Source organism: Stegodyphus dumicola, chromosome 10 (assembly GCF_044657685.1).
Source record: "Stegodyphus dumicola isolate Sdum_Otavi_A_Nest chromosome 10, ASM4465768v1".
NCBI classification, from domain to species: domain Eukaryota; kingdom Metazoa; phylum Arthropoda; class Arachnida; order Araneae; family Eresidae; genus Stegodyphus; species Stegodyphus dumicola.
This window is the reverse complement of record NC_140777.1, coordinates 33,280,282-33,292,654: the sequence shown is the minus strand read 5'-3', so window position 1 is coordinate 33,292,654 and position 12,373 is coordinate 33,280,282. Positions and strand designations below refer to the sequence as shown.

General features: G+C 37.7%; 1 protein-coding gene across 2 annotated transcripts in view; it reads left to right on the top strand.

The window, feature by feature from the left end:
- Window positions 1–12,373, top strand: part of LOC118198202 (glucose dehydrogenase [FAD, quinone]-like) — a 45,713-nt gene that overhangs the window by 6,590 nt on the left and 26,750 nt on the right. For both annotated transcript variants that reach the window (XM_085824858.1, XM_085824857.1), the window contains 3 exons: window positions 166–355; window positions 5,496–5,627; window positions 8,998–9,119. In XM_085824858.1, the coding sequence (XP_085680984.1) occupies window positions 166–355; window positions 5,496–5,627; window positions 8,998–9,119 (444 nt within the window). The remainder of the gene's footprint in view (window positions 1–165; window positions 356–5,495; window positions 5,628–8,997; window positions 9,120–12,373) is intronic.

Below are 12,373 nucleotides of genomic sequence, written 5' to 3'. Positions count from 1 at the left end.
CGATTAAACTATTGCAATTGAAGTGCGAATGCTAGCATATAATGAACAGTAGTTGTTATAACAGTTTTTATCTTCCTATATGCGGACGGAGAGGTGAACATTCAAAAGACTTTCCGCGACACAATTTAAAAAAAAAAAGATAAATATAGTTCTTTCTTTCTCTAGGCAGTTGCATGGCCCAGTGGCAAGACTCTGGGAGGTTCCAGTGTCATAAACGCCATGTTGAATGTGAGAGGCAACAAGAAGAATTTCGATGACTGGGCTGCCCAAGGTGCGAGAGGCTGGAGTTACGAAGAAGTGCTTCCTTACTTCAAGAAGTTAGAAGACAATGCTAATCCGGAATACGTGAAAAATGGTAAACATAGGTTGTATTTTGTATTACGTGATATTTGAATATTTTCATTTATCCTGATATGAACGCATTACCCGGTTTGGGCAAATGCATCCAAGTCGCACAAAAAGCAGTATGCTTTTCCAAAACAAAACGTCACGTAAATGACAGATGTGATTTGATATGTGCGTAATACAGAGTATAATTATGGATTATATACATGGGCAAGAATACACAAAGCACAATGCGTAAAATGCATAAAAAGAGAGCACATAAAACAGGTACATACACATAGTCACTTAAGGCACAAAAAGACAAATGGAGTACATGAAGTCACATGAAAGCTGGAGCACAAGGTTAGTGTAAGGCAGTTCTGTTGTATATAAATACAGGTAGATCTTGAATGATGAATGATGAGTTCATGAATACTCATGTGTGCAGAAGAGTGCAGTTAGATTGCTAAGGCGTTGATTATTGTAGCGAGCGTCGCTAAGACCAAGATGAAAAAAACACATAAAAAGGCACGAGAATGTTGTAGCACTAATTATTGGGCAGTGTCCCAGCAATGAATGCACTGTGAGGCACACAAGCGTTCACTAACACTGCATAAGAAGATGCCTGTTCACATGCTGTTGAAGGGATTACACATGTATCATTAAGGAGGCATAACACATCTCACTAAGGAGATGTCATGTATTTGCGAATTGTTAGTATTGCCACTTTAGATTGGTGGGCACGGGAGCTTAAACACACAGTTGTGGTGAAGCCCAGATATTGTAAAATCCATTGGACTAGTCTTATCGTCAGTACACCAGAGCACGGTAGGCAAAGGCACGGTAGGCAAAGGTCTGTGCCCAATGCCGCGATGGTATTCATGATGCTGGAGATTGAATTAGCCGCTTCTTTATGCGTTTTAAGGAACCTTTGATAGGCGTTTCTATTATTTGTAGGTAGCGGGAGATGGTGTGCAGCCGTCAAAGGACATTCAAATACGTAATTGTCTGGTGACCCTTCTGATCCACAGACACAGATATCGGTATTTGAGATGCCGTGGCGATTGTGATAGCTTGGAAACAGGCCGTGACCCGTGATGAAGTAGGTGAGAGGTGCTACGGCAAAGAGTCGGTCGGTGGAAACTTTCGGGAGGTGGGTGAAAGTCCATCTGTCTGTCTCGCATTCGGTCCACTTACGTTGCCATTGGTGCATTCCTTGTTCTTATAGGAGGCCCTTTAGATAAGAGCAGGGCGCAGGTACGGTGATGGGTTGTGCTGTCGGGTTGGAAATTGCATCTTTGGCCAACGTGTCAGCCTCGTTGCCCTCATTATTCGCATGACTACACACATTGAACCCATTGGACCATAATCTACCCAGACTAGATTGAGATGGTAATGAGGGTGTTGCATAAGGAGGTGTTGGAGACTGAGTATGAGCGGTGAGACATGATGATGGTTCTCAAGTGCAAGTAAAGTTGAGAGGCTATCGGTATAGATATTTGCTTGTGGGATCTGGTAATCTATGAGATGTAGCACTGCTGCCGTAATTCCCAGTACTTCCGCCTGGAAGATGCTATTGTGAGTGCAAAGTTGTCTTTCCCAGTCGTGTACAATTTTGCCATTCTCATAGTGCACAAAAGCACTGCCTACACCATTCTCCTGCTTTGAACTTCTGTGTAGATCTGGTCCCCAATCCGTGGTGCGTGTGTCGAGGTGTGAGTCTGTTGCTTGTCAATTTTGATGTGGATTCCACTTCCTCTGAGAGCTGGATGAGTATGAGTAGAAGTGGACGGGTGTTCGAACTGGACTGGATTGTAGCTGGTATTTGCGAAAGTTGCATCTTTGCGTAGGTGGATCAATTTAGTGAAAGTTGCCTCCATCTCTCCTTTTATATGGAGTGGTAATATGCCGGCTAGAACTGTTGCTGCACTGGTGGCGGTTGTGAGGGTATTCGAGGTTTCAGGGTATTCGAAAATTCTAGTAAATTCTACAGAGCGATTTTATAGACATGAAACCATTTAGCATAACAATTGAGATATGACAACCACATGGCTTAGGCACCGCAGTCGTATTTACTAAGGCGCCAAACAGAATCCAATCTTGCATGTAAGATGTTGAGAAGAGTATAACCTTTCTTTATGGCTAGGATCTAGGAACATTATATGGGTGAAGAGCAATAGAAATTCATGGCAAGGCCATTCACATTCATGGCAAAAGCCAAATCAAGCGAATACTGGAAGTCAAGTTAGTCTTTACATGTTGAGTCGAGTGTCTGGTAAACTCCTAGTTGAGCACAACTGCTACTATGGGAGAGAGGTACTATCAAGAGGCATCGAAGAGCAATGAGTAGTAGGCGGTGGATTTTTAGATACTGAATAATGGAGAGAGAAAGTGAATATGTCAAAATAGGCAGGAATAGAGTCAGGAAGGGGAATAATTCCAGAACAATACTTTTAAAAGTGTAACCCGGAAAATAGGTGAGAAAGGGGGGGGGAAGAAATTCTAGGAGCATCAAAATTCAGTTTGTACGCTATCTGCAGATAAAACCATATTGACAATTAGTCTGTACGATCGTTTTCAAGAAAAACAATTAGTCACTAAAATTCTGTGTGCTTCATACAGGACGCAAAGACATCCTCCCTTTTCCATACAGGACGCAAAGACATCCTCCCTTTTCCGGTGTATAACCAGGCGCACATTTATAGGAAAAAAGTAATGGCGAATAGTCATCAGATATGATACCATCCTGAATTAAGATGGCCTACAATACAAGGAATCCAGGCTTTCCTTTCGTATGTTGGAGGCGTGACAATATATCCTACTCTCTCTTCAGATAAAAACACCTTAGATTTTTATCTGGAAATTCCGTTTGTACGCTATCTGCAAATAAAACCATATCGAGAATTATTATATATACTGCATCAGGAAACGTCTGAGCAGACCATACACATCAGCACATTTCTAGAAAGCCACATATTACCCGCATACAGTCTCTAGATTTAAAAAAAAAAAAAAAAAAAAAAAAGACGTTAAGAATCAGTCTGAACACTATATTCAGATATGTCTGCGCAGTTCAACATTTAGTATCCGTTAGGATTTTCGAAGCAAAAAAACAAAAATTCAGCGCTGCCTTTCCGGGATTTGCACAGTTGCTGGCTCGATAGGATACTACTTACACCCCGAAAGCACACACTGAGGAAGGTGAAAAATTCTTTTTTCTCCGCTGTTTAAAGATCGACTAGGGAGGAAGCGGATTCAGTCGCTAAATCCAGATGTTGATGAATTGTACATGTTACGTCCATTGTTACATGTTAGTGAGGTGCAACTGTAGAGCGACTAGGTATTTATTGTAACATGAAATATGAAAATCAGCTATGCTTCATCGGCATTCGAACTTCGGGCTTTTCGACAATAGCCAGTTACAACCAGTTACAACACGAAGGCATGCAGTGAAGAAAGAGAATATCCTTTATAAGTTTACACAGTCGAATCAGTCTATCTAAAAAAATTTTTTCACTGTCTCTAAATAACATATTCACAATGAGTCCGCGTACGTCTCCAAAGCACTAATCTGGATGAAAGGCATTATAATTTTTTTGTCCAGAAAGGATTTCATGACAGAGTTCAAGACGAGTTTTTTTTTGAAAGTGAGTGAAGGAGATGTCATTTATCTATCCGCGTAAAATGCGTCCTCTTCTAGTCTTCTGCACATATATTCTATGCCATCTGTGGCCGAATGGACCTCTGAATACTGGTAGTTCATGTTGGGTTCAAACCTAAGCGAATAAGCTGGTTGCATGATAGGTTTTATGGTATTCCTCATTTGTAACGTGAATACGACCCAGTTTTCTTCAGAAAATTATTCCACGAAGACATCCTTCCTCTTGGTCAGATATCCCTCATGTGCTTTGCCATATTTAAATAATCAATCCAAGCCATACATATAATGACTTGATATCATTATATAAGGCATTTCTCCAGCCTTCTTAGCGAGCCTTTGTGGTGCAGTGGTCAGCACACTCAGCGTGTAATTGAGAGATCCGTGGTTCGATTCCCGGCGAAGGCGTTGCTAAATTTTTCAATCAATCTTGCTTTCACAGCAACTGATACTTTAATCAGAAGTATTAATATTTTAAGGAAATATATGAAACAGCCATTTTTAACGTATAATAATATTTAAATACATGATGAAACGGATATTTCTATACAGAATAACTTTAAACAACAAAACAGCTACACTTCATTGGCATAAGCTACATAATAGCCAATAAAAATATTTTAACTCTTAGTGGGCTATAAGGTATTTCTCCCACCTTCTTACCGAGCCTTCGTGGTGTAGTGGTCAGCATGCTCGATGCGAATTTGAGAGGTCCGTGGTTCGATTTCCAGCGAAGGTGTTGCAAACTTTTCATTTCCCCTGCTTCCAAAAAATACCTAATGTCTCTACAGGGGCGCCCGAACTAAAAGGGTGTTGGATGATGATTCTTCACACCCAGGAATTGGCTACTAGGTCAGCTAAAAACCTCAGTCGTCCTTTAAAAGGGGGAGTGTATAAGGTATTTCTCCCACCTTCTTGGCGTGCCTTCGTGGTGTGTTGGTCTGCCCGCTGGGCGCGTATTCTAGAGGTCCGCGGTTCGATTCCCGGCGAAGGCGTTGCTAATATTTCATCTTGCCTGGTTCTTAAAAATTACCTAATGTCTCTACAGTGGCGCCCGAATTGAAAGGGTATTGAATGATGATACTTCTCACCCCGGATTTGGCGATTGGGTCCCCTAAAACCCCAGTCGCCCTTTAAAAGGGGGAGTATATAAGGTATTTCTTCCGCCTTCTTAGCGAGCCTTCATGGACAGCACACTCAGCGCGTAATTGAGCGGTCCGCGGTTCGATTCCCGGCGAAGGCGTTGCTAATTTTTCAATCTCTCTTACTTCCAAAAAATACCTAACGTCTCTACAGTTGTTCCGGAAGTAGTGTTAGATCAAGTATCACAAAATTTAATAACAAATATTTATTTTACTGATTTGCTCGGTATGCCTTCTTTAGTTATATCGGTAGTATTTTAATTCCGTTTTATTTCTTGATTAGTCTTCAGATTTTAAATGTCGCTAATTTTGCATGTTTGGGCTTTGCTTGACTATGACAAGGAAGCTGACATTTTTAAATGCATTAACAGGTTACCATGGTGTTGGAGGCCCTGTCACTGTTTCACGTCCTGAATATCATGCCAAACTGAAAGCAGCTGCGTTCAAAGCTGCGAGAAATATGGGTTATGAAGTTCTGGATTCTAACGGGCCCACACAAACAGGTATTTACATTCTTTTCTGTTCCGAATCAAATACGGTGTAACACAATGGGGGATTGAACTGCATTTCAGCTTTCAAACTTTGTTATTTAACTTTTAATAGATTGTTTTATTCGCTTTTTAGAGGCAAAAGGGCCCTGCGAAATCTTTTGTAAGTCCCAAAAAGTATATTAATTATGTGAAAACGTTAACAATATAATAATGACACAAATAATTGTTTATATTATTAGAAAAGAAGCAATAGAATAGCTAATTTGCATAGGAAAATTTTTGCCCACCTCCTCCGTCCGGGAAGTTCTAAATACATAGTTCTAAATAACTGATTTTACCAAATTCATCTGCGTTGCCAGATAACTTGTGCCTGAGAATAAATGCATCGCAAATTTTTAGTCCAAAGGGGCTTTGTCCCTGAAGGACCATTGTTTTCATTTTGAGATTTTGCGTTGGATCACTATAAACGGCGAAACACTTTTCAGACTGTTGCCACCAAATGTTAGAGTCCTGCATTATTACAATACGCGAAAATAAATTTAATTTATAACATGTATTTTATATAATTTATAACATTGATACAATTTATTTGCAGTGTTATTACACTGGTGTGCAAAACTTAAGCAACAGCAGCGTTTTTTGCCATAACAAGACATGAAATGCAGAAATGAAGGAGAGAATTATGTACGTAAAGGGTGACGAAAGCATCGGAACTGAAAAAGTATCGTGACTCATGATTGTCTATCCAAGAGGAAGAACAATAAGCAGATGTTCCTTAATATGGGATATGCCCTCCCCTCACTGCAATGGTTGCTTCGCACCGTCTCCGCGTACTTAGAACCAGCTGGTACAACATTTCTTGCGGTAGGAGTGCCTATTCCTCAATCAGCATCTGTTAAAGTTGTTGGGTGTTCTCCGGAGGATGTAAGCGTGCTGCAATGCGTCTTGCCAAAGCATCCCACACATGTTCGATGGGATTTAAATCTGGGGAGACGTTGGCCAACCCATTCGAGTGATATCTTAACTTTCCAGTAGCTCCTCAACAGCAAGAGTCCGATGTGGCCATGCATTGTCATCCATAAAAATTAAGTCTGAGCCAATGGCAGCTCGGAATAGACGCACATGGGGAAGGAGTACCTCCTCACAATAGCGATCCTCGGTTGGAGCTTAGTTCGCGCGTTCAGCATAATGCCTCCCCAGACAAGAACTCCAGGACCACCGTTACGGTGTCTTTCCTTGATGTTACTGGGATAAAACCGGGTCCTGACCTCTCTCCAAATCAAAACACGTTGAGAATCGCTTCTGGTACTGAACCTACTCTCATCTGTAAAGAGGACACGACTCCATTGATCAGTTGTCCAGTTTTTGTGCTCTCTGCACCACTGTAAACGATGGCGTCGGTGGCCAACTTTTCAACGGGAGGCAGCGTTCAGGACGGCGGGCGAATAGGCCCCCTTTGTGAAGGCGTCTGGCCACAGTAAACCGCGACACTTGTCGTCCCGTTGCTGTACAGAGTTGCTGAGCAATGGCAATTGCTGACTACTGTCGGCCTCTTTTCGCCTGCAGGATGATATATCGGTCATCCCCTGCAGTTGTCGTCCTCGGGCGGCCACCAGCAACCTTTCTAACAGCTGTACCTGTGGTTTGAAACGCTTTCCAAGCGCGCGAAACGACACTTTTGTTGATTCCGAACTCTGCAGCTACACTGGTGACAGTACGCCCCTCTTCCAGCTTTCCGATCATTCTTCCATGTGTGAAATCGTCCAGTTGATTTCTTCTAGTCATATTTCACGAACTGACTCACTGGCACTTGCAGCGAATATGTTGAATTGCGTCTCCGTCCTTCCTTTTATTCTACCGTTGAGCTGCGCGCACCGGCATCACGCGTTTTGTGTACGCTCACGTCGCCTCTGACGTTTCGTTCCTGATATTTGCATACGCATGACGTTTCTACTGACTTACGTGTTCATTGTACTGATCTCGAGACCTCCTTTTCTGCAATTTCATGGCTGTCTGCTAAATTTTTACATTGTTGCTTAAGTTTTGCATACCAGTTTATATTTCATAGAAAAACATTTTTACCGCCATATAATTACGTACCTCGGTACAGAAACGTTAGGTCCCATACTGACTTTTTTAAATATTTTTCCTACTTTCTTCAGTTTTGGTCATTTCGAAAATGAGGTCAGAAGTAGCAAATATTGAAGGCAGAATGGAAAACACATAATCATTCCGAAACGGATAATTGATATATGAATTATTTATATGAGTAATTTAATATGATTTAAACTACAATCATTCGACTGCATTTTAATTCATACAATAGAATTTAGAATTTGTTTCTGAGTACAAATTTACAACGATTATTTTATATTAGATCATGCCTGCCTCCAATGTTTTTAACTTCCTCCAGCAGCATTTCAGTTAGAGCTCCATGTAAATTAAGCACATTATTGTTTCAAGCAATGACATACCATTATACAGTAATTCTTGAACAAATAAGCCTTCTTGATTTTAATATGGTATCAAACAAGTTTTTATCAATTTTAGCTTTGGAAAATTCCTCTTTGCTCTAGACACTAGGAATATCACGAACATTCATAGAACTACAAATATGCTAAAATAAGTACCTTTTAAAGAGTATCTACGAATGTAGGAAGCAACTTATTTTGATGTTTTTTGGATTCTTCTGAAATAGCATCATGTAAGGTATGCGATTCGATAGTCATCAACATTAGCTTCAGAGTGAAAGCTATTTACTATACGCTCAGGTGTTGTTTGCGTAAAAGCGAGCTGCAAATTTTTGAAGTTTTCCTCTAATAAATTCCTATTCAGTTTTCCAAGACCATAAAGAAATTATTAAAATTTCTGTTTCTTTGAAAATGGTGTTCTGTATTAAAGAAATGTTTTTGAAATTGCTTTTCTAGATTTGTTTAAGTTTTGTTATACTACTATTCTTAGACGAAAGTTTATTTCTTTTTCTAAAAAATATTGATTTTAGAATAAAGTTCCATATTTAACGTTTCTGACAAGTCTCGGGCTTTCAACTATAGCTTTTCAAAGTCCAACATTTATGATAAATGAAGAATTTCGCCACGCGTTTAGAAAGTTGGTTTGAAACTAAAGTTCCGCATCAAGATATTCAAAAATCGTTTCTATTTTTACCACGCTTTACCATACAATAAACTATTTTGCAAATTCATTTCTGTTGCTTTACCAGGGCAAGAACATCTTGGCAGATGATCTCCAAAAATCTGCGCCCTAGATAGTTGCTTAGATCGCCCTAGATGGAGCCGGCCCTGACTAATTTTTTGCATGTAATTTACACGTAAGTCATTGTAAGAAATGATGATTTATTTATTTGTCCCCCTTTTCTACCAAGGTTTCTATGATTTGCAAGCAACCATTCGTAGAGGCCAGCGTTGCAGTACCGCAAAGGCCTATTTAGTGCCAAGCGATCACAGAGAAAATCTCGATATTGTCGCCGAAGCCTTTGTGAAGAAGGTGAGTAATAATTTGATGTTCACTTAACACCAACGATTTCCAATTAAATTTAGTCACGAAAACTTTTTATATTCTACAGAACATATTAATCCTTTAAATATTTGCAGCGTAGCAGGAAATTTGAATTATGTCCTATTTCAGATTTTCCTAGATTTCTCCTTATTTTTGGAATTAGTTCTATTTCAGCTTCTTATTATTGAGGTATGCAAGAGTTTTTTTTTTTTTTTTTTTAATCTTTCCATTCAGTATCCATACTGAAGAGGAAATACTCGTATAATAGGAAGTGACTGTATAAAGCAATGTCACAATGATAGTTTGCTCTTCGGATTCAGACATTGTTTTATACAACATTAATGTCATTGGCATTAATGTCATAAAATATACAACATTAATGTCATAAAATTTCGTATGAAGTAATAACACAAGATAAAACGCTATTCTTTCATCCAGCGTCTTTTTTGAACACCTGCTGTCCCCCCAAACTAATATGTTTTCTAACTAGTATATTTAACTATATAATAAACTAATATATTACAATACAAAGGAAAGAATAGAAAAAAATGGCTGAAAGAGCAGGATTTTTGATGTTCTCACCCTAAAATCTGTAAAAGCTAAAAAAAACTGCAGTGACGCGGATTTTGTTACCATCTCCAGAAAGACTGAAGTAGGAAAGATTCGAACGGGACAATACAGATTTTTTTTTGTTTGTTTGTTTGTTTATGTTTTTAGTGCTCTAAGCAAAACTAACAGTAAATCAATTTTTTTTTAAACTTTTGAGCAGTTACTTTATGCTATCATGTCATTTATCATCTAAAATTTATTTTCGAGGCGGCCTGGCAAATATCCAGATCCCACAGTACTGCCATTAAATCTGGCATAAGATCTTATATATATGTGATGATTTAATGCGTTAGAAGAATCCGACACTTTAACAGCTTTCAACAGTCATGACCGGAAAGTTGAATGCGTTTAGACGAAGATGATGAAACTGATTTTTTATAAATTACCAACCTTTACTTTCACATATATCCAGTTAGTTTGACAGACACTTACTCAATCATAATTAAATATGATAAATTTCTATGTAAATTGATTTTTTAAAGAAATGATGTAGGCATTTGAGAAGAGAAGCAGCGCGGTATTCGCAGAACAGCAGTTAGGTAAAGGAAGAATGACGTAATTAAATCGCCAGCAGTATTTATACCAAATTAGATGCAATTGTAGAGATAAGCTACGATTGGTTAATTTTAGGTTGTTATATAACATGGAAGAATCTCGAAATTGGGAGAACAGATGAATTTAGGGGATAACACTAAATTTAGAATAGTTAAGTTTGAGGTCGCCAATTATTTTTAAAGCATCCATCGTATTTTGTTGTATCCTTTTTACGTATATATCTTCCAAATTATGCATGTATTACGTTTTAGATAGAGAGATTAAAATGCAGTAAATAACATTTATTAACAAATTAAATAATATATCTGATTAATGAGATTTAAAAATGCATTTAATTTCTAGCAGACTTAAATGGTAATTTTTAGAACAATTGCAGCATTATTGTAGTTAATAAAACTGTTTAAAATGTTATAAACGGTGGGAACTTCATTATCCGCCACACTTTTAACTGCCAATTTCTATTATCTGTCTCTCGCTGAGACAGTCCAATAGATGTATTGAATCCGCAGGGAAAAAAACGAATGAAAGGAAAAACAAAATCTGATGTGGGCAGCGCATGCCCTCCCTTTGCAGAATAACAAGGAGCTTTCAGTAAACTATCACTTCTGCTTGATCGCTTGTAAATTAAATCTAATCTATTTGATTCAATGTTAATTATAAACGATACTCATTTTTTATTATTCTGTTCTCCCATACAATGAGCAATGATAACTATACGCATCCATTCCCATGATTTGGGGATGAAAATGTCTCATCGATCGCAGTATATTCTCAGGTCATGTAATGTTTGGGATTCACAAATCAATGACTTAACAATCACAAAATTTTTAACCACTGCATTTATTTAGAGTTTTAGATAGAGTGTTAAGGGTTGCTAACATTTCTTTCTCGGTATTTTCTCAGTTTTTTAGTCCAAAGGGGCTTTGTCCCTGAAGGACTATTGTTTTCGTTTTGCGATTTTGTGTTGAATCACTATAAATGTCCGTTTCACTTTTCAAACTGTTGCCACCAAATGTTAGATTCCTGCATTATATTTGAAGAAATTAAATAATGAAAAATCTGCGTAAATGTATGTATATTTCTCGCATTGTGATAAAACAACGGTATGAATGACGTAATCCTCCTAGGAATATGGGCATGTGGAAGACCATATTTGAAATTTGGAATTTGTTTTATGATCGATTTCATATTTTATAAAACTTTAACGAATTTTTGAGTAACAAACTCAAGGATTTAAAAGCGAGTAATGGCAACCCTCTACGGGGGGGGGGGAACCCTTTTTATCTAAAGCGCGCGAGCCTCTGTATCGGAAATTCTAAAGATATGCTCATTTTTAAATTATTTTGCGACATTGCTATTGAACTGAATTTTATGGTTGAAGTGCAAAGAACATGATATTTAATAATAAAGGTAACACATAAAACGTTAAAATACGCCCCTTTGGACGTAATTTAAAATCTGAAACCTTTCAGATTTTTTTTTTTCATTTTATATATATATATATATATATCAGTGTTCTGTTTTTTTTAATAAGATGACCAACTTTTTATTTGTGATATTAGCTTTATTTATTGAAAATTACTTTCTTTGCACTTATGCTACATAAAACTGAACAACAGTATGACAAAATATTAAAAATCAGCATACCTTTAGAAATCGTAATAGAATGTTAGTTGCTGCTATACATTTTTATATTCGCTGTAATTTTTATATTTGCTGTAGTGGCATCCTTCTATTTGACACGTGAATAGACGCAAAATTAAGGATTGAGGCTGATACGGTTAATTGCTTGATAACGAGAGTTCGTCTTCGTAACGTTCTTATTCTCGTTGCATTTAGCATTATTACAAAAACACATTTAATGCTTTTAAATGTAAATTTTAAAATACTTTAATGTTTTTAAATGTATATGTATTAAATGTAATGTAAATAAATGTAAAATGTAAATGTAATATTTAAAATGTAATGTAAAATATAGTATTTAAATATGAATATAGAATAGAAAAATAAAATTTTTTGGAAGTTTCATATGATGAGTTATCGAGGGCGAATAAGTCTTTATACACACATAAGGACAG